General features: G+C 38.1%; 1 protein-coding gene across 3 annotated transcripts in view; it reads left to right on the top strand.

Annotated features, from left to right (window-relative positions):
- Positions 1 to 8,916, top strand: part of Dcaf10 (DDB1 and CUL4 associated factor 10) — a 59,090-nt gene extending 50,174 nt beyond the window's left edge. For all 3 annotated transcript variants that reach the window (XM_074051414.1, XM_074051413.1, XM_074051415.1), the window contains 2 exons: positions 2,821 to 2,966; positions 3,797 to 8,916. In XM_074051414.1, coding sequence (XP_073907515.1) covers positions 2,821 to 2,966; positions 3,797 to 4,165 — 515 coding nt within the window. In that variant the 3' untranslated portion in view covers positions 4,166 to 8,916. The remainder of the gene's footprint in view (positions 1 to 2,820; positions 2,967 to 3,796) is intronic.
- Positions 8,917 to 23,769: the final 14,853 nt, after the last annotated feature.

Genomic DNA, 23,769 nt, shown 5'->3' with positions numbered 1-23,769 from the left:
GTTAGAAAGGACATCCCCAATAGAAGAGAACCATTCTTAGGTCAAGGGTAGCTGCACTCCCCTGCTAGAACCTCCAAACAAGCTCTCAAAAAGCTAACCATTGCTGGACAACAGGGCTCATGTTTCTAATCCTAGCTACTTGGTAGGCTGAGATTGGGAGGATTGGGTTTTAAGGCCAGCCCAGGCAAATAGTTCGAGAGACCCCATCTCCAAAATAACCAGAGCAAAATGGACTTGGAGATGTAGTTCAAGTGGTAGAGCACCTACTTTATAAGTGCGAAGCCCTGAGTTCAAACCTCAGTGCCACCAAAAAAAAAAAAATGCTAACCATCTGGTTCATAAATCTTTGATGGAATTTGAACTTTGGTTTTATTACCTTGTTTGCTAATAAAAGAATTAACTAGAAAATGTAGTTGAGAAATGTAGATCCCAGTCAATGAAGGTGTGAAGATTAAATGAGCATATGCATGCAAAAGTACTGTGTAAATATAAGCAATGGACTTAATCAGGTGTTTGTGAAAGTCACGTGGTCTTTTACTCTGGAGGCCATTTGCTCTGCCATTTCCTTTTCTATATATGCCTGACTATCTCAGGGGTTGTGGGATAAAATGATCTATAACCTGGCTCCATTCTGAATCTTGCCATTTTTTCCCCCAGCCATCTGACAGACCTAGCTGTTATGCCTATCCCTTCTACCTCCTAGTTGGAATGCTTTCTACCAATACAAATTCCACAACTGTCCCTATGCATACTAATCCACACCTAAGATTTTATAGCATTTTATTGTTTATCTTCCTTTTTGTAGGTTATTAATGGCCAGCTGTGTGTGTGTGTGTGTGTGTGTGTGTGTGTGTGTGTGTGTGTGTGTGTGTGTGTTTGTGTGTGTAATGGTATTAGGGTTTGAATTCAGGGCCAACTGCTTGTTGCACAAGTACTCTATCACTTGAGCCATATCCCCAGCCCTTTATGCTTTGTTTAGTTTTGAGATGTGTTTATGCCAAGACAAGTCTGGACCATGAGCCCTCTGTATATGTTTCCCTCATAGCTGGCATGAGAGATGTGCACCACCAATCCAGTTGAAATGGGGTCTCACAATTTTGTTGCCTGGGCTGGCCTTGAACTGTGACTCTCCTGATGTCCTCATCCCAGGTAGCTAGGATTACAGGTGTGAGCCACAACACCTAACTTACTTTTTGTTTTTTTGTGACAGGATCCATTTTGTAGCCCATGCTGACCTTGAACTTTTGATCTTCCTGCCTCAGCTTCCCTAGTGCCAGGATTACAGGCCTACACCACTAAAACTTTATTTCGATATGAAATCTGTGGATTCCCAGGGATGTAGCTTTGGTTCAAGTGAAATTAGTGAGGTCCTGCAGTCTTCCCTACTTCTCCTCAGCTCCTGAATGGTTCCACTTTTTGCTAGATCCTAAGAAACCTCCAAGGTACACAGCTAGCAAATCCATTGCTTACCGATTTAGAATGGATTTCTTTTCTGCTTTAGTTATAGGTTTCCAAAATTAAGTCTTAAAATAAGGGTTTGTGTTTCTCTAAAATTGTTAAAATTCAATCCCACATGAAAGTATTACTTAGGTATTGTTTGGTTAATAGCAGTGTAAGTTAGAGTTTCACAGGTTTCTGCAATGATGTAGTAATCTAAGGAGAGCTTTAAAAGAAGATAGCACATTTGCTTGAGAAGCAATTCACAAAGGGTCTGACAAAGGGACCTCATTACCTTCAAAGTAACTCCTCCCACAGGTAGAGCAGTGTTGAAATATTTCTCTTGTTCTTAAGTTTCTAAGTTGCTTTCTTCTGATGTCAGTGAAAGTGGTTCTCCATTGACATATTCCAGTTAGTAATAGTGGCTTATTACCACAGTCATTTTTAATTGGGGGCTAGGTAGAAGGAAATGACAGAGAATAGTAGAGTCACAAGGAAAATGTATGATTGGCAATGTCTCCCCATCCCTTGTTTTGAAATGCCTCTATGTTAGGTATCCTTTCACCTTCAAAAATTATAGCTATTTATTTTTCATAATATAGATAATCCCCAATTTAAAATGGTTTAATTTATGGTTTTTCAGTTTTACAGCAATATAAACATGATAATACATTCAATAAAAGCCATACTTCAGATGTGAATTTTAAAGTTTTCCCAGACTAGCCATATGCAGTATGATACTGTCATGATGCTGGGGAGAGGCAGGGATCCACAGCTCCTGTCAGTCACACAGTCATGGGAATAAACAGCCAATTCCATACAATGTACTGCATTGCTAAGCTATGCTACTCAGTAGGTTGGGTATATGAAATGTATTTTCAACATATGATGAGTTTATTCACTCCATTATAAGTAAAGGAGCATATTGTACTTGGGGACCATAAATCCTGACCCTTTTATTCACTTAAAGGCAATCCTCCTGACTTCCAAATACTTCCTTCTTTGGTCAGGGAAGTACTAGGTCCTCTAAGTTTAAAATTATTATCTTTTAATTTTTTTAGACTCTTTCCATGTCACATAACTTTGGTTCTTAAGTTAAAAAGCTTTCTGAGAAACAAATGCAAAGATCCCACTTAACTCACTGGTGATTCCTGCTACAGGAACTTGGATTCTTTACTTATAGTAATACTATTTCCCCATTATGCCTCCCCCAAAACTCACATGGCATTCATTGGGGGATAACAAGTTCTTTTACATATGGTAGTATAAGGGACAGACTAAGGGATCAAGCTACGGGAGGTGGCTGCCAAAAATCATAGCTTTGATGAACTGCCTTAGTCCTTGGATAATATACATCCAAATCCTCATTTTCTTGTATCTCAGGAGTTTCGCCACGAAACAGTCTTGAAGTTTTAACTCCTGAAGTTCCTGGTGAGAGAGACCGTGGAAACTGCATAACTTCCTTACAGTTGCATCCCAAAGGCTGGGCCACTCTTCTTCGGTGCTCAAGCAACACTGATGACCAGGAGGTACAGGCAGCAGCACTTCACTTTCAACAGGGTTCATTGAACAGATTGTCATTGCCATGTGTGCAGACCTTAGGCCTAATACTGGACACAGTCCCTATCCTCAAGGGCATACTGTCAGAGACCCTGCTTCTCAACTCTCCTGTTCCTGTCCTCTGTTGCTTCATAGTGTCTTTATCCCTTATAAACTCTTCTTCTCCTGCCCAAGTATAGTGAGCTGGGAAGAACTCTAAAGGCCATGATCAACTCAAGATTGTGCCTAGCTTCTTAATTCTTCTTTCCTTCATCTCATTGTAAAAAACAAACAACAACAAAACCCAACTCTTACATAGTGAACACAACACTGAGATGTTTCAGCTAAGCTAGATCGATGTAAGGTTTTGTTAAGCCAATTAACATAAATTTCTCTGTTTAAAAACCCAGGAAATCTCTGGTCTTATTACTCTGGAAAGCAGTAGTCTTCTAAGAATCTGACTGGCCCTGACCATAACTGAATGGAAGGGGAGAAGAGCCTTTGAAGTGTGTAGGGGAGAAGGTATTTTTAAAATAACAAGATTGTTATTCATCTCAGAAAAGCAAATGTGTTATTTCAGAAGTTAATAGGCAACCTCAGGGAACAAAAGGCTTTAAAGCATCAGAATCCAGAGTAACTTAGGCTTATGAAGATATAAGGTACAAAAGTGTTGGTAGTTGGAAGGCGGATAGCATTCATTTGATTGATTTCTTGCAACAGTCATGGTTTGGGTGATCTGTTGAGCCTTTTAAAAATAAGGAATATCCGTAGCACTATTGGAATTCTATAACTTTGTTTTGTTTCCCTTCTTTTCCCCTAGTGGACTTGTGTTTATGAATTCCAAGAAGGAGCTCCTGTGCGGCCTGTCTCACCTCGCTGTTCCCTAAGACTGACTCATTACATTGAAGAAGCCAATGTAGGCAGGGGATACATCAAAGAACTTTGCTTCAGCCCTGATGGGCGAATGGTTTCTTCCCCACATGGCTATGGGATTCGCTTGTTGGGATTTGACAAACAGTGCAATGAACTTGTTGACTGTTTACCCAAAGAAGCCAGTCCTTTACGGGTGATCCGCTCTCTGTACTCTCATAACGATGTGGTACTGACAACAAAGTTCTCCCCAACACACTGTCAGATCGCCTCAGGGTGCCTTAGTGGACGGGTCTCTTTGTATCAGCCAAAGTTTTAGGCACAACTTACATCAAATAGGGACTCTTCTGGTGTGTGACTTATAAATTACTTCCATTTAGGTGAAGTATTTTCTTTTAGAAGATCTTCTAAGTTTGGGTCAAGACCCTGGTTCTTATGGGTCCATGAACACACCCGTGACCTGAGTACTTGGTCATCCAGCATCATACAGGCATCTCCAAGTTACACTCTATGCAGCAGCATCTTTTTCAGCACTCTTCTGCTCTGATCTGTGCCATTGAACTCCAGCTCTGGTTATTTTGCATGGTAGCTCTCTTACTAAGCTCTCTCCCTTTCTCCTTCCATATCTCCCTCCCTCCTTTCCTTTCCTTTCCTTGCTTCCTAATTTCTTTTCTCTTTTTTGGTGTTTATATGAATTTGTGAACATTTGGCAGGAGTTTTGGTTGGAATGAGAGAAACCTATGACACTAGTATTGAATAAAACCCAGAATCTGGATGCTGGCATGCTGATTGTTGAAAAAGAAATTTCAGATACTTGCCCTTTTAAAGTTGCTGTTGTATTTCTCTATATTGAGCACAGATAATGGCATTATTCTCATAACTATTAGATAGTCTTGCAACAAAATGTCTTTTAAGTTTCCTGTTAAAATATAAAGAATTTTTCATGTGATAGTTTTTGTTGTGAAATTCTAGGAAAAATGTTACCACGTCTCTTTGTAATTTATTTTACTTGTATGAATTTTAAATCTCCAGCATATATTTGTTTTTATAACAGCATTGGAAAGGAAAGGGGAAGAAATGGGCTTTAGTCATTTCTGTTGTACAGAGAGAATTTATTTATTAGATTAGTACAATATCTGGTCACAGGGTAAAGAGAACAGCGTGACTTAGGTTTTCTTTTTCTTTTTGAACCACACAGAATGATGTGTTAACAGTATTAAGGTAGAGGGGGAATATAGAGTAAAGAGTTGACATTTTACTGTCTTTCTTCCTCTAGCTAGGAGCCACAAGCTCAACTGTCTCACCATCAGTAAGCACAGAGCTACAGTCCTCTTCAAGACGTTGTATAACCCTCGTAGTCAGTGACTTGGATGCAACACTAAGTACTGACCAGAATACCATACCTTTCTTGTGTTTTGTGTGGAACACATCAAGTGAAAGCATCAGACAGGGTCAAGCCCAAGGTTCTGTTGAATAGACAGCTTTCTTCCAGTCTCTTCCACATCAAATGGTGTGTGGTGAGAAGCAATTTACCAGAGGCTAGAGTAATTTAAGCTCCTACACTTGTCTTACCCTCTTAGGTCACATGCTTTTTAGGCCAGTGGTTCTCAAACATTCAGATGCATTATAACCATTGAAGAGCCTATGAAAAATGCAGAAATTTAGGACTCACCTTAGGAGATTCTGATTCAGAAATCTCAAGTAAGGTCCACATAATAGTTTGAAAACTACAACCTTAAATAGCAGTAAGTACTTCTATATCCATCTGGTGCTTAACACAATTCCCACAAGGTGTTTTGATTATTTAAATAGTAATAATAACAAGTAAATGAAAGCAATTTTAGAAATAGAAAATAACTTGAAATGGAATCACTTATTTGACAAATGAGAGAACTTAAGTGACTTGCCTATGGTCTTTCAAAGTTATTAGTAGAGCCAGAACTTGAATTAAAGTCTGCTAATTCCCTGCTTACAGCAGTTTCTGCTGTACCATGATACAGTCTGTACTGTGTTACAGTCAGTGACTTACATGCTTTGTCTTTAAGTTATATTGTTCTGAATACCCTTAAGATGGCTAATAGATTGAAAAAAGGAAGGCATGGGAGTAAATGCTAAAAATTTCCACTATAAGAAGAAAAGTTTTTAAATCTTACAGAAATGTTTAAACAGCTCAATACATGGATAAAAATGACATTTCTTTGTAGGATCTATTGAACAGCCACTTACTTATTTAAGAAGTTATACTTAATTTGGAACAATGTTGGCTCTAGAATAGATTTTTAAAATTAGGTCACCTTACCACGACTATTGAAAAAATTAAGAATTCTGTAGTCAGTGAAAAAATTACTCACAAAGCACACTGAAAACATAGGCCTGCCATAAAGTTTGTAAAACACACATGTGTGAGTGTATGCACACATTTAAAAAGAAAATACAGTTTTGTAAGAACACACCCAAAAATGTTATCATTAAAATAATAATGATCAAATTGATATTCAAAAGAAGATTCCATAAACTATCAGTTTAGAAGCGTTCCATATCTGATGGTAGACCCAAATGTCAACCCATTCTAAATTCAGCCAATGATTCTTGAACCACTACCTTCAATACCTATTATGTGTTAAATAATGTGCCTATTTTACTATTGATCCTCACAAAAACCTTGCAAGGTAGATGAAACAAGCCCCAAATTACTTTGACAGGTCAGAAAGATTAAGTTACTTACCCAAAATCACAGTTGGCAGTGGGTTAGTAGCACTGAGGTTCAAACCCAGATTTGTCTACTTGTTTTAGTCCAAAGACTGTGCTTACTATAACTCTACCATTTTGCCTGTTATTTTTGTATAGGATGGTAAACTGCCTGTTAATTTACTTGTTTAGCATCTTCTGGAAGTTTTTTTTATTATTATTACTATTCCAGCATTAGCCTTATTACCTTCTGTATCAAGTAAAATAACACAAGACTGAGAATGGAGACAGTAACTCAGGGCATACGTATAGTCCATTCCTAACTAAAAAACCTCAAACAGGATAAGCACCTATGAAATAGAAAAGAAAATGGAGAATGGACAGCCTACGTGAAAATAGAGCCACACAGATGAGAATTAATAACTAATAGCCAGCAAACTCAACAAAAGAACCTTTGCCCTCCTTCAGGTATGGACATGATCAAAAAGTCATCAGAGAATACTAATCAAGAAGTTAAAAGCATCAGGAATATTATATTATTGGAAGAAATTACATCTTATTAGTTCAAGGTCCAATTTTTCTTACAGTTTAAAACCTGATCTTTTTTTACTCTTTTATTGAGTCATTTTTTATTCATGATGATTGGTAAGTGTATTATAATTGGTAATGAAGTATTATTGTTGGTAAAGGTAGCATAAATTGTTCTGGTAAAAAGCTATTTGTACAACAGCATTTAGGGAAATGCTGTGCTGAATTATTAGGTATATCAAATATATGGTTCCTTATTTTTCAGTTGTGAAATGTAGTGGCTAAAAGGCTTCTATTTTAGTGTTTTTAAAAATTTGGTGGTCTTTTTTCTCAGAACCCCAAAGCATATGTGTATTTTGTTACTTCTTGTAATATTCTGAGAAGAGGCCATACCAAAAATTTTAAGAAAACAAGCAAGGAAAAGATGAATCACATGTTCTCTGCTCCTTTGTCTAGAAACAAGATCACATATCATCTTTAAGGTGTTCTCTTAAAAGTACAATATAGGGAAAACACTCTGAGAATCTTTTAGAAGCCTAGTATTTCCTATATTAATCAGAATATATGGTACTGATATCCATACTATCTGTTAAACTTGGTTTAGCAGGGAAGTGGTCTGATAACTTACTAATGACAATCATCCCCATTTAATGACCAGCTGTCACTGAGTGCTGTGAAAATGCATTCAGTAACACCCTGTGTTGGTCATGAAGAAAACCATATATATGGAAGTTTGGATAACTAATGTGTATCTCTTAAGTGCCAAAATTTAAAACTTATAATTATTTTTGATGCAAGTCTTTCAGGTATGTTAGTATACATACCTCCCTGCCTTCTTAAACAGGATGCTCAGCATAATTCACTTTTTCATGATGAAGAGTTAAAAGTTATATTCATAATGTATTAATACAAATACCCAGTGAGTTCTGATATATGTAAAACATGTCATAAAATGTAAAGGGCTATAACACATATGAGTTAATGTCGCTTATGAAGTGATCCCCTTAACTCTGAGGTACATATAATTATTTGCCTCAGATTGCTTGCTTTTAAAAAATGTTTTATATCTGCTAAATGGTGTGTTCCGTCAACATGCCTGCCTCCAACAGGCCTTCCTATTTCTGTTGTGCTGTCTTTATCTGTTGTGAGCTGGGACATAAGATAATCAAGCCTCTTCAGAATGTCTACAGGAATTGCTGGATAAACTCTGGGTGCATAGTCTGTGAGACAGCTCCTTTGGTCGTTTATCTACTTACTTTGGGATAATAAAAGCTTCCAGGTAAAGCCAAGGCTAGTGATTTTTCAGTTGTAACTTTACCACAAACTAAGGGTGCTGCCAGATTAAGACGTAAGTAGCAATGTACCAAAGTACAGCAATGCAACAACAAAAGCTCTGTCCATTTCTGCACAGGGATCTTTTATGCTTTTAAGAAAAAAGAGGAAGAGTACAGAAAAAAAAAATCCAGATAGACTTAAGACTATGCTAGTTTCCATTGAACTTTGTCATTACCCATTTAAATGTATGTTTAAATTATCACATTATTACAAAGACACAGTTTAGTCCCACTGTAGAATAAGAATGTACTAAAATGTATGTCCTAGAGGTGATTCTAAATATCTTAGGAATTTCTCCCATTCAAATGATAATGGAAATTACTATAGAAAGAAAGTCTCCAATTACCTTTATGCTGGTCTCTTTAGTTGTAAATGAATTAATGATGGAGATACAGGTTTACCTAAAGCCTCAAGGAGCACATCTCCACATACACACACTTCTCGTATGTATGTATATATAAATGTCACTGTAAGTGAAAATGTTATCCACAGATAATAAAATAATTTTTCAAATTTAAATCGGGTCCAAAGTCTCTAAAATAGGTAGAATCTTTGGCTTTCCTTATTTAGACTTCATAGTTTTTTCATTAAAGAGTGCATATTTGAATTTTCTTTCAAATTTCACTGCATCCTTCATTTTCAGACTCTGCTTTACTGATAAATTTTAGATTAATATTTTTTGAAGTCTTGGAAAGTTCCAGATTATATACTAGACATGCAGAAAGTTTTTTCATTATGTTCTAAGGTGCTGTAAATTCTTATGCTAGACTGTAAGCTCCTGGAGGGCAGGGACCGTCTTATTTATTCTTGTATACCCAGTGCCTGGCATAGGCCCTGGCATAGAGTGGTTGTTCAATAAACATTTGAACGAATCAAATGAGACTTTGCCATATGGAGCCTCAAGCTTAATGAAGCCAGAACACGATGTGCAAAAGATTCAATACTCGAGGAATCACGTGTCTTATTATAAAGAACAGACTGTCTTCATCTGGGTAAGATTTACCCTGGTCATATTTAACTAAGCATTTCTCATTGATTTGGAAAACTGCAAATTAAGACTCAGGGTTCTTTGAGCTGGGCGCCAGTGACTCACACCTGTAATTCTAGCTACTCAGGAGGCAGAGATCGGGAGGATCCTGGTTTGAAGCCAGCCCTGGCAAATAGTTCACGAGACCCTATCTTGAACAAACGCATCACAAAAAAGGGCTGGTGGAGTGGCTCAAGGTGTAGGCCCTGAATTCAAACCCCAGTATCAAACACACACACACACACACACACACACACACACACACACACACACACACACGACGTACGTAGGTTTTTGTTTTGTTTTTTTAAAGCTAAGCATAGTGACACATACCTGTAATCCCAGCAGCATTTAGGAGGCTGAGGCAGGAGAATCGAGTTTGAGGCCAGCTAGGCTGGCTTGCAAGACCCCATCTCAAAAAAAACAGTTTTTCATTCAACAAGTGTTCCAATCCCTGCTATATGTGTAACGTACTAGGGATTCAAAGAACAAAGATAATAGGTCTTGGCAGTTGAAATGCACTTACCTGTATTCAGGGCTGGCTGTGTAGGTTTGGGGCCTGTGAACTCTTAGAAAGGCCTCATACTTAGTGCCGTACTGTAGCCTTCTTGAAAAGTTTCAAACAAGGAGCCCACGTTGTTATTTTGCCCTGAACTCACAAATTATATAGCTGATCTTACTTAAATGTTACCATTTTGATATTGTGGAAACTACAGGAGTTACAGTGTATTTCAACTACCTTCACATTGAAAGTGAAGGTATATTCATGTTCATTGAAAACTAGCTATTTAGTGCATGATTTAGTAAAAAATAAGATCTAAAATTGAAATGAACCCAGAAGTTTTTTGACAGATTAAATGTCCGCTTTAGAGTAGAAAATCTTGCTTTTACCTTTTTCATTGAATTGAGTTTTTTTGAATAGGTGGATATAGAACTGAGGTGAGTTTATGTATGCACATACATAAAATTTTAAGATTTTAATAAACCCTTTCTGTCTACCTCAAAATGTGCTTTTAAAAAATAAATGCTATTTTGAAACATTTGACACATTTTTTGTGGGGGGTGTTAGCCTGTTTAAAAGGTTGATGCCAAACTTAGTTGTTTGAAAAAAAAATAATTTTCACCACATGGCTGTGTGTTTTTAGACCAGTGTCAAGCCTAAAGCTGTGACAGAGGCAGTGCGGCTTGGCTGTTCTTGTTAGTGATACTCTAACTTGTTCAGTCAGGCATCCCCCCACCAGAAAAAAAAATTAAGAATACATGTCAAGTTTTTATTTACGAATTATAGTATTGTACTTACAGCTTATATACACTATAAAACATACACAGAGGAAAAAATTTTATAGGATGAGATTTTTAAAAATCAAGGTGCTAGATTTCTTCCTGTACCTATGGGAATAAACTGTGTTTTGGCTGTTAAAGGTACAGTTCGTTTTGTCAGGGCCATTGTCTAAATTAGCATTTTACACTAAAAACACTTTACTAAGATCTCATCCATTCACTTAACATTCACTAATGTTCTGGCCATTTGCAAGTTTAATTGGTATGAATCATGTTTTGTTTCCATTTTTATTAGGATATATTCATTGTCGGGGGATTCACTGTGACAGTTCCGAATAGCATTACGTTGCACATTGGTTTGATCACCCCCACCATCAACCCTTACTGCCCCACTTAAAGCAATTGCAAGAGGTTTCTTTTTTTTTTTTTTCATTTTTCTTTTATTATTCATATGTGCATATAAGGCTTGGTTTATTTCTCCCCCCTGCCCCCACCCCCTCCCTTACCACCCACTCCACCCCCTCCCGCTCCCCCCTCAATACCCAGCAGAAACTATTTTGCCCTTATCTCTAATTTTGTTGTAGAGAGAGTATAAGCAATAATAGGAAGGAACAAGGGGTTTTGCTGGTTGAGATAAGGATAGCTATACAGGGCATTGACTCACATTGATTTCCTGTGCATGGGTGTTACCTTCTAGGTTAATTCTTTTTGATCTAACCTTTTCTCTAGTTCCTGGTCCCCTTTTCCTATTGGCCTCAGTTGCTTTAAGGTATCTGCTTTAGTTTCTCTGCATTAAGGGCAACAAATGCTAGCTAGTTTTTTAGGTGTCTTACCTTTCCTCACCCCTCCCTTGTGTGCTCTCGCTTTTATCATGTGCTCATAGTCCAATCCCCTTGTTGTGTTTGCCCTTGATCTAATGTCCACATATGAGGGAGAACATACGATTTTTGGTCTTTTGAGCCAGGCTAACCTGCAAGAGGTTTCTTTATTCTATGTTGTGTAAGTATATGAAGTCCACCAACCATATACCGTCACCTTCCTCGCCTTCATTCACCTCCCCCCTCCCACCAGTAATCCTACACTCACTGTACCTATTTTACAGTCCTGTTTTGTGTCATTAATTCCAAAGTCAGTTTTCAAAGGGGTTTCTCGGTGTATCCCTGCTGTGAGTGTACTTTGGTCAGTTCAACCCTTCTATTACTCTCCCTTACCCCTTACCTCCCACCCCCCATTACTCAACAGCTTTCGATACCTATCGTTATATCCTCCACCTGCACAGAGGTAGTGCGTTTCAATATTGTTGGCTCTCTACCATTCTCTTCCTTTCCCTCCTCCGAGTTTCAGAGTAGTGCCACTATCATAAATACCTTCTGCATATGAGCTTGCATATGGATGTGTTTATCTTTTAGATCTGTCTTCCCTAATGAGAGAAAACATGTGGCCTTTGTCTTTCTGAACCTGGCTTCACTTAACATGATGTCCTCCAATTGCATCCATTTATCTTCAGAACACATGGTTTCATTCTTATGGCTGAATAAAACTTCATATATAGATATATATATTTTTTTCTCAATCCATAGTCATAGGGCATCATCTGGGATGTTTCCATAGGTTAGCTATTGTGAATATTGCTAAAATAAACATGGGTGTGTAAGTGTCTTTATTGTATCCTGACTTAATTCCTTCAGGTAGATGCCCAAGAGCGGTATCACTGGATCATATGCTTGTTCTATTTCTAGTTTTTGAGGAATCTCCATACTACTTTCCACGATGGTTGTACTAATTTACATTCACACCAACAGTGTATAAGGGTTCCTGTTTTTGCCACATCCTCGCCAGTATTTGTTATTTGTGTTCTTGCTGATTGCATTCTAACTAGGGTGGGATGAAATCTTAATGTAGTTTTGTGAATTGTTTTTATTGAGTTTTAGGTTTTCCTTCTTCACTGAAAATTGTATTCCTATCAATGAGAAATACAGTTGATAAATTTTTGTCAAGTTGAACACAGTGATTGACTCTCATGTAAATAAATTTAGGACATGCTATTTTTCATAATGTTTCCTAGAATAACAATTTTCGTCTTTATTTAACAATGTGATTGATGGTTCATTTTCCCACGTGATTGTCACTCACCAGAATGCTGGCGATCATATTTGGGATACTTATTTGCTTAGGAAGTCATTGTAAAATAGAGTGAGGCAGACATGGTGGTTCATGCTTGTAATCCCTACTCAGGAGACAGAGGTAGGAAGAACTCCATCTGAGGCTGGCCCAGGCAAAGTGCAAGACCATATCTGAAAAATTAAAGGCAAAGGGGGTACAGCACAAGTGGAAAAAATAAATAAACAAAAATAAATAAACAAATAAATCAGCCAGGGCCACAGTGGCACACACCTGCAGTCCTAGCTACTTGGGAGACTGAAGTGGTTATTTGAGCCCAGGAGTTCAAGGCCACCCTGGGCAACATGTGAAAACCCCCACCCCCATCTTAAAAGAAAGAAAAAAGAATCTTTTTCAATTCATATTATTATTAGACAAACTAATTTAACTAATGAAAGCTTTATTTCACTATTTCTGTTATCTATATGACTGACATATTTTGGGTTATTTTGAAATGTTTTTAATTGAAAGGTAAGTTATTTGGCATGCATTAATACTAATGAATTAATGATGTATAGTTTCCTATTACTGCTGTAACAGATTATCATAAACTTAGTGTTTTAAAACAACACAAATTTATGTTGCAGTTTGGAGGTCCAAAATGGGTTTCTCTAGGTGAAAATCAAAGTGTCAGCAGGGATGTGCTCCCTTTGGAGGCTCTAGGAAAGAATCTCTCTCTCTGTCTTCCTCTTAGCTTCTAGAAGCTGCCTGCATTCCTTGGCTTATTGTCCCTTCCCCTTTCAAAGTCAACAGCATAGCATCTTCTGATTCGTTCTCTGACTCCGATACTATCCTGCCTTCCTCTTTTGCTTTACAGTGATGGTTGTGATTATATCTGGCCCACTATGTCATCCAGGAAATCTCCCCACTTAAGGCCGGCTGATTAGCAAACTTAATTCCATCCACAACCTTAATTACACCTTGCCTTGTAACGTCACATACTTACAGGCTCTGCGGATTAGTGACACAGGCATCTTCAGGAAGTGGGTGTCATTCTACTTGCCACTGTGTGCTGAGTAGTAGGCTCAGTGTCATGTACTAGGCTTAACGCCCAGTCCTTAAAAGTATTCTTATGGGGTGGTAGTTATTCCCTCCTTACAGTGGAAGAAAGTAAGGCTTAGATAATTTAACTAAAGTATTTTGTCTAATAACTTTCAGCGTTAGATTCATAAACAGGTCTGTATGACCCATAGCCTAATTTCATTTGCAATACTGCTTTGAGTGCCGTGAATTCAACCTATGTAGAACACTATTATACTGTCACATTGTAACAGAAACATCACAGCATTACTGTATAATTATAATATCAATGCAAGTTTAAAAGCCATGACTTAATTAGGTGTTTATGGCCAGTAATTTTTCAGAGTTATCATCTTAAGTGCTTTTCTCCCTTAGAACTTTTTCTACTTGGGGCTAGCTATTTTTAGTTTATAGGTGTCTACTGCTTTTAAAACTAATGGCTGAGTGCTTCCAGAAGGTGAGGCGAGGTGCTACCAGAAGGTGAGGCGCTACCAGAAGGTGAGGCGTGGTGAGGCATGGTGAGGATGACTGCTGCAGCGCCGAAACTGCTTATGCCAGTGCTGTAGGAGGCCTGGGAAGGGATGTAAAGTGCCTTGACCAAATCTAGCAGAGTCCACGCAAGTAAAAATGAACTTCAGTTTTGTGAGGACATTACAGACAAGTCACGTTTAAGAAGATTGACTTTAAACAGGGAAGAAGCATTCACCAGAGGCTCCTTCACAGAACAAATTGAGAGAAGCTTCCACATACCATTCCAATAAGGAATTTCCTAAGAACAAAGACATTTACATACAGTAATTAACATGTATAGTTACTTCATTTAGGGATTCCAAGATGGCGGCTAGAGGGAGGAAGCAGAAAGCAAGCCTCCTATAGTGAAATCTTGGAGAGACGCTGGAGACACACTTTGCAGGCATAATCACTGAGAAAAGGCATAACTTTGACCCCTCCACACCTCCAGCTGGCGCAGAGAATCTCCACTTCACGTTAAACGGAGAAACGAGGAGGGTCCCCGGGCTGCCAGTCGCCCACGCCCAGATGGCTTGGGAAGATGCGGACCAGGTGAGCTTCGCAGTACCGTGGTACTCCCACAGACAAGCCTGGGCCAGAGCAGCATAGCCCCCTGGACAGACCAACCTCCATCCGGGGAAAGAAGAGAAACTGAGTAATAAGCAATAAGAGCAATAAAGACATGCAGGAAAGAGGGTGGGGTACCCTGAGCGCCAAAGACTGGGGGAAGGGAATCCTTCCCGGGACTGTAAATGAACAAGCTGGGCGGGCAGGAGAGGCTCTGGTGGGAGCAGGGGCGCGCCCAGCAACCAGGAGCAGGAAAGCTTGTGAAAGTGGCAGTGGGAGGAGAACTGCACAGGAGAGGGGGAAGACCCACCTCCCACATGAACTGTAAATAAACACGCAAGCCTGAGAACACGGGTGCATTGTCAACTTTCCCAGTGTGCTTGGAAAGGGGAAAGCTTGTAGCAGAGGCTCCCGCACAGGAGAACTCTGAGCAAACAAAGCCTGTGGGGACAGGTGTGGTGTGCCTGACAGCAGCAAGCAGGCACACCACAGCTGCAGATACCATTCTCAGAACTGTCTCCAGACTCTTTTTTCTTCTTTGTCTCCCTACCTGTGATGAGAGAACAACCGAATTACACCTGCAAGCTGAAAAACTTACTGAAACTGTATTGCATTTGAACTTGGGACATTTAGTGGGTTTTTTTTTTTTGTGTGTGTGTGTAGTTTTGATCTACTTTATGCGTCCCCTTTGATGAGACAACTACAGAATAACATCTGAGGCACCATCTCCAGGATTGGAGACTGAGACGGACACCCAAATTATTAAGACTGAAACTTCATTGCATTTGATCTTGGAAGTTTTTTGTTTTTTTTTAATTTTCTATTTTTTCATTTTATTTTAATACATTTTTATATATAGATTTTTCTTTCATTTACTTATTTTTATTCTTATCTTTATTTTTTTTATTTTTGATTTTCAGTCCTCTCTCTGTCTCTCTAATGTCTATTCAGCTTACTGTCGATTAGTACACTAAAGCTCCCTGTTTATACCTTTGAAATCTTCTTGTCTGATACCTTGTTCTGTTTTCTCCTTCCAGTCTGTGTATCTGTTTCTCCCATTTCTTTAACTTCTTGCTTTCCATCTCAGCTCACCCTTCCATTCTAAATATTACCATTGTTATTATTACAAGCGAGAAAATACTTAATTGCACACAGTACAGGGACAGTAACAACACCAAAGACAATGATGGGAAGACAGAAAAAACAGGGAAACCAGTTTCCCCACAGCAAAAAATTAGTACAGGAACCAGAGGGGAATGAAGAAAACAGGTACTCAGATCCAGACTCCAACAAAATGAAGATAAACTATGCCAAAGGACCCAGTGAAGCCCACAAGAATAATTTAAAAGAAGACATACTACAAGTACTCAATGAGAATTTTATAGAGATGATACTGGATAGGGTCAACCAAAATGTACAGGAGACACTCAAGAAATTCCAAGACAACAAAAATAGAGAATTTGAAAAAGCAAAAGAAGAAATAAAGGAAACCATAGAAGCACTGTATAAACACCAAAGTGAAAGAGAGAACACAATGAATAAACAGATAAATGAACTCAGGACAAAAACAGACAACATTAAAGAGGAAACCACCCAGGATAAGGAAAACCTCAGAAAAAAGAACGAAACAGAACTGCAAAACAAAACAGAAGGCCAATCCAGCAGAATAGAACTAACAGAAGACAGAATCTCAGAACTTGAAGATGAAATGGTAATTAAAGGAAAAACCGAAGAACTATTAATTAAACAACTCAAGACCTGTGAAAAGAAAATGCAAGAGCTCACTGACTCCATCAAAAGACCAAACTTGAGAATCATGGGCATTGAAGGAGGAGAAGAGGTGCAAGCGAAGGGAATGCGTAATATATTCAACAAAATAATAACGGAAAATTTCCCAAATCTAGAGAAAGATATTCCCATACAGATGCAAGAGGCCTCCAGGACACCAAACAGACCAGATCAAAATAGAACTACTCCACGACATATCATCATTAAAACAACAAGTTCAGAAACTAAGGAAAGAATATTGAAGGCTGTAAGAGAGAAAAAACAAGTAAGATAGAAAGGTAAACCCATCAAAATCACAGCAGACTTCTCAACAGAAACATTAAAAGCAAGAAGAGCGTGGGGTGAGATCTTCTGGCCACTGAATGAAAGTAACTTCAACCCCAGGATACTCTACCCAGCAAAACTATCATTCAAAATAGATGGAGCAATAAAAGTCTTCCATGATAAGCAGAAACTAAAACAATATGTGACCACAAAGCCACCATTACAAAAGACTCTTCAAGGGATTCTGCACACAGAAAGTGAAACCCAACTTAACCATGAAAAGGCAGGCAGCACCAAACCACAGGAAAAGAAAAAGCAAGACAGTAGACAGTAACCTCAACTTAGGTACACACAATCAAACCTTCAAACAACTAAGACAACTAAATGACAAGAATCACCACATACCTATCAGTACTAATGCTTAATGTTAACGGACTTAATTCACCCATCAAAAGGCACCGCTTGATGAAATGGATTAAAAGGAAGATCCAACAATTTGTTGCTTACAGGAGACCCATCTCACTGACAGAAATAAGCATAGGCTAAGGATGAAAGGCTGGAAGAAGATTTATCAAGCCAATGGCCCCCGAAAACAGGCAGGAGTAGCAATACTTATCTCTGACAAAGTAGACTTCAAACTTACATTGATCAAATGAGATAAAGAAGGACATTCCATACTAATAAAAGGGGAAATAGACCGAAAGGAAATAATAATAATCAACCTGTATGCACCCAATGTCAATGCACCCAATTTCATCAAACATACCCTGAAAGACCTAAAAGCATATATTAATGCCAACACAGTGGTTGTGGGAGACTTTAACACCCCATTATCATCAATAGATAGGTCATCCAAACAAAAAATCAATAAAGAAATCCAAGATCTAAAATATGCAATAGATCAAATGGACCTACTTGATGTCTACAGAACATTTCATCCAACTTCTACACAATATACATTCTTCTCAGCAGCCCATGAAACCTTCTCCAAAATAGATCATATCCTAGGGCACAAAGCAAGTCTCAGCAAATATAAGAAAATAGAAATTATACCGTGCATACTATCTGATCACAATGCAGTAAAAGTAGAACTCAACAACAAAAATAAAGACAAAAAACATACAAACAGCTGGAAAATAAATAACTCATTACTTAATGAAGAATGGATCATCGATGAAATGAAAGAGGAAATTAAAAAGTTCCTGGAAGTCAATGAAAATGAAAACACAACCTACCGGAACCTATGGGACACAGCTAAGGCAGTCCTGACAAGAAAGTTTATAGCCATGAGTGCATATATTAAAAAGATTGAAAGATCCCAAATCAATGACCTAATGATACATCTCAAACTCCTAGAAAAACAAGAACAAGCAAATCCCAAAACAAATAGGAGAGAAATAATAAAAATAAGAGCTGAAATCAACGAAATAGAAACCAAAAAAACCATACAAAGAATTAATGAAACAAAAAGCTGGTTCTTTGAAAAAATAAACAAGATCCATAGACCCCTGGCAAACCTGACTAAAATGAGGAGAGAAAAAACCCAAATTAGTAAAATTAGGAATGCAAAAGGGGAGATAACAACAAACACCATGGAAGTCCAGGAAATCATCAGAGACTACTTTGAGAACCTATATTCAAATAAATTTGAAAATCTAAAAGAAATGGACAGATTTCTAGATACATATGATCATCCAAAACTGAACCAAGAGGAAATTAATCACCTGAATAGACCTATAACACAAAATGAAATTGAAGCAGCAATCAAGAGTCTTCCCAAAAAGAAAAGTCCAGGACCTGATGGATTCTCTGCTGAATTCTATCAGACCTTTGAAGAAGAACTGATACCAACCCTCCTTAAACTGTTCCATGAAATAGAAAGGGAAGGAAAACTGCCTAACACATTTTATGAAGCCAGTATTACACTTATCCCAAAACCAGGCAAAGACACCTCCAAAAAGGAGAACTATAGGCCAATCTCCTTAATGAACATTGATGCAAAAATCCTCAACAAAATAATGACAAACCAAATTCAACAATACATCAAAAAGATTATTCACCACAACCAAGTAGGCTTCATCCCAGGGATGCAGGGGTGGTTCAACATATGAAAATCAATAAACATAATAAACCACATTAACAGAAGCAAAGACAAAAACCACTTGATCATCTCAATAGATGCAGAAAAAGCCTTGGATAAGATCCAACACCATTTCATGATAAAAGCTCTAAGAAAACTAGGAATAGAAGGAAAGTACCTCAACATTATAAAAGCTATATATGACAAACCTACAGCCAGCATTACACTTAACAGAGAAAAACTGAAACCATTCCCTCTAAAGTCAGGAACCAGACAAGGATGCCCACTATCTCCACTCCTATTCAACATAGTACTGGAATTCCTAGCCAGAGCAATTAGGCAAGAAGAAGGAATAAAAGGAATACAAATAGGTAAAGAAACTGTCAAAATATCCCTATTTGCAGACAACATGATCCTATACCTTAAAGACCCAAAAAATTCAACTCAGAAGCTCCTAGACATCATCAATAGCTACAGCAAGGTAGCAGGATATAAAATCAACATAGAAAAATCATTAGCATTTCTATACACTAACAATGAGCAAACGGAAAAAGAATGTATGAAAATAATTCCATTTACAATAGCCTCAAAAAAAATCAAATACCTAGGTGTAAACCTAACAAAAGATGTGAAAGACCTCTACAAGGAAAACTATACACTTCTGAAGAAAGAGATTGAGGAAGACTATAGAAAGTGGAGAGATCTCCCATGCTCATGGGTTGGTAGAATCAACATAGTAAAAATGTCTATACTCCCAAAAGTAATCTACATGTTTAATGCAATTCCCATCAAAATTCCAATGACATTCATTAAAGAGATTGAAAAATCTACCGTGAAATTTATATGGAAACACAAGAGGCCACGAATAGCCAAGGCAATACTCAGTCAAAAGAACAATGCTGGAGTTATCACAATACCTGACTTCAAACTATAGTACAAAGCAGTAGCAATAAAAACAGCATGGTACTGGCACAAAAACAGACATGAAGACCAGTGGAACAGAATAGAGGACCCAGATATGAAGCCACACAACTATAACCAACTTGTCTTTGACAAAGGGCCTAAAAATATACGATGGAGAAAAAGCAGCCTCTTCAATAAAAACTGCTGGGAAAACTGGTTAGCAGTCTGCAAAAAACTGAAACTAGATCCATGTGTATCACCCTATACCAAGATTAAGTCAAAATGGATCAAGGATCTTAGTATCAGACCACAAACTCTAAAGTTGATACAGGAAAGAGTAGGAAATACTCTGGAGTTAGTAGGTATAGGTAAGAACTTTCTCAATGAAACCCCAGCAGCACAGCAACTAAGAGATAGCATAGATAAATGGGACCTCATAAAACTAAAAAGCTTCTGTTCATCAAAAGAAGTGGTCTCTAAACTGAAGAGAACACCCACAGAGTGGGAGAAAATATTTGCCAGCTATACATCAGACAAAGGACTGATAACCAGAATATATCGGGAACTTATAAAACTAAATTCTCCCAAAACTAATGAACCAATAAAGAAATGGGCAAGTGAACTAAACAGAACTTTCTCAAAAGAAGATTTTCAAATGGCCAAAAAACACATGAAAAAATGCTCACCATCTCTAGCAATAAAGGAAATGCAAATTAAAACCACACTAAGATTCCACCTCACCCCTGTTAGAATAGCCATCATTAGCAACACCACCACCAACAGGTGTTGGCGAGGATATGGGGAAAAAGGAACCCTCTTACACTGTTGGTGGGAATGTAAACTAGTACAACCACTCTGAAAAAAAATTTGGAGGCTACTTAAAAAGCTGGACATCGACCTACCATTTGATCCAGCAATACCACTCTTGGGGATATACCCAAAAGACTGTGACACAGGTTACTCCAGAGGCACCTGCACACCCATGTTTATTGCAGCACTATTCACAATAGCCAAGTTATGGAAACAGCCAAGATGCCCCACCACTGACGAATGGATTAAGAAAATGTGGTATCTATACACAATGGAATTTTATGCAGCCATGAAGAAGAACGAAATGTTACCATTCGCTGGTAAATGGATGGAATTGGAGAACATCATTCTGAGTGAGGTTAGCCTGGCCCAAAAGACCAAAAATCGTATGTTCTTCCTCATATGTGGACATTAGATCAAGGGCAAACACAACAAGGGGATTGGACTTTGAGCACGTGATAAAAGCGAGAGCACACAAGGGAGGGGTAAGGATAGGTAAGACACCTAAAAAATTAGCTAGCATTTGTTGCCCGTAACGCAGAGAAACTAAAGCAGATACCTTAAAAGCAACTGAGGCCAATAGGAAAAGGGGACCAGGAACTAGAGAAAAGGTTAGATCAAAAAGAATTAAGCTAGAAGGTAACACCCACGCACAGGAAATCAATGTGAGTCAATGCCCTGTATAGCTATCCTTATCTCAACCAGCAAAAACCCTTGTTCCTTCCTATTAATGCTTATACTCTCTCTTCAACAAAATTAGAAATAAGGGCAAAATAGTTTCTGCTGGGTATTGAGGGTGTGGGGGGGAGAGAGAGGGGGTGGAGTGGGTGGTAAGGGAGGGGGTGGGGGCAGGGGGGAGAAATGAACCAAGCCTTGTATGCACATATGAATAATAAAACAATAAAAAAAATAGAAAAAAAAATTTTTTTAAAGTTCTTAGGTCAAAAAAAAAAAAACAAAAAAACAAAGTGCATCAACGACCTTAATGTAATATCTGAACCTGTGAAACTACTACAGGAAAGAATAGGGAAACCACTGGAACATATGGGCATAGGTAAAACTTCTGAACAGAACTCCAATAGCTCAGCAATTAAGAGAATTGACAAACAGGACTACATCAGACTAAAAAGCTTCTACTCAGCAAAGGAAACAGCTACTAGACTGAGGAGACAGCTTACAGAATGGGAAAAATATTTGCCCGCTATTCATCTGACAATGGATTAATAACCAGAATATACAGGCAGCTCAAAAAACTAACCCCTCAAAGAATCCACAACCTAATGGACAAATGAACTGAACAGACAATTCTCAAAAGAAATGCAAATGGCCAATAAATCCATAAAGAAATGCCCAACATCCTTGACCATCAAAAGAAATGCAAGTCAAAACTGCACTGAGATTTCACCTCCTCCAGTCAGTATTGCTATCACCAATAACACAAACAACAATAAATGCTGGCAAGGGTGTGGGGAAAACACAGGCCCTAATCCACTGGTGGTAGGAATGTAAACTAGTAAAACCAATATGGAAAGCAATGTGGAGATTCCTCAAAAAAACTAAAAATAGACTTAACGTAAGATCCAGAGATACCACCTCTTGTCATATACCCAAAGGAATGTAGGCCAGGATACAACAGTCACTTGCACACCCATGTTTATTTTAGCATGGTTTACACACAACAGCCAAGCTTTGGAAACAGCCCAGACGTCCTACAACTGATGAATGGATTAAGAAAATGTGATATATATACACAATAGAGTATTATTCAGCCATAAAAAGAATGAAAGTGTGTTCTTTTTAGATAAATTGGTGGAACTGGAGATCATCATGTTAAGTGAAATAAGCCAGGACAAAGGCTGCATGTTTTCCCTCATATATGGAAATGAGACATAAAAGATAAATGTATACATAAATACATGTACGGTCGGTCTATCTAGCTATCCACACATACACATAGACAGGACGAGAACACGGTTATAATAGTGGGTCTGTCAGAACTAGCGGGAGTTGGGAGAAGAAAGAGAATGATAGCAAATCATATCAAAATACATTGTATCTGTGCATGAACATAACAAAATGCACGTAAAGCTGAAAAATCACTATAAAACTCTCATCATTGTTATTTAATAGAGAGCAGAGTGGGGATCCCAAGGAAACCTGAAAGTTTACCTGTTATCATAGATATGATACTTGAAAAAGAATTTACTATTGTCTGAAATAACGTGTAGCTAAATTAATTAGTCTTTAACATACGTATTCCACATCAAGAGCAAGTAACTGCTGGGTGCCAATGGCTCACGTCTATAATCCTATTTATTGGAGAAGCTGAGATTATGAGGATCATGGTTTGAGGCCAACCCAGGCAAATAGTAAGTGACATCTCAGAGCAAAGTGGGCTGAGATGTGGCTTAAGTGGTAGAGCATCTGCTTTGCAAGTATAAAGCCCTGAGTTCAAATCCCAGTACCATTAAAAAAAGGAGAAAGTAACTGCTAAACTAGTAACACCTGAACTGAATCTTTTATTTCTGTTAATGATAAAAGGTAGAGTAGGTGGTTTGCTCTAAAGCAATTCAAACAAGTCACTGCCTCCATGGCACTTCTATATTAACAAAATAGTGACCAATGACAAATACTTTATGTCCTCCTCAGTCAACTTCGTTGAGTTCCACAATTCAGAAACTGAGCCAGAAGGGGTAAGAAAAATGGAGTGACCGTACATTGGAATCCTGACTTGGGTACAAATGTTTTATCTCAAATTGGCTGGACACGTCTCAGAATAAAGGCGAATGGAATGGAAATTGAAGGAGAATAAAGACGTCTCATCAGCCACGTAGCTCACGTTGTGTGCTCAACGTGCTCCCTCCAAAACTTGCATGTTGAAGCCTTGAAACCCAATGTGACAGTATCTGGAAGGACCTCCAAGTGACATTGTGGAAGTAATTAGGTCTAGATGAGGTCATAA

Source organism: Castor canadensis, chromosome 13 (genome assembly GCF_047511655.1).
Source record: "Castor canadensis chromosome 13, mCasCan1.hap1v2, whole genome shotgun sequence".
In the NCBI taxonomy this organism is placed as follows: domain Eukaryota; kingdom Metazoa; phylum Chordata; class Mammalia; order Rodentia; family Castoridae; genus Castor; species Castor canadensis.
This window is presented reverse-complemented; position numbering and strand designations above follow the sequence as displayed.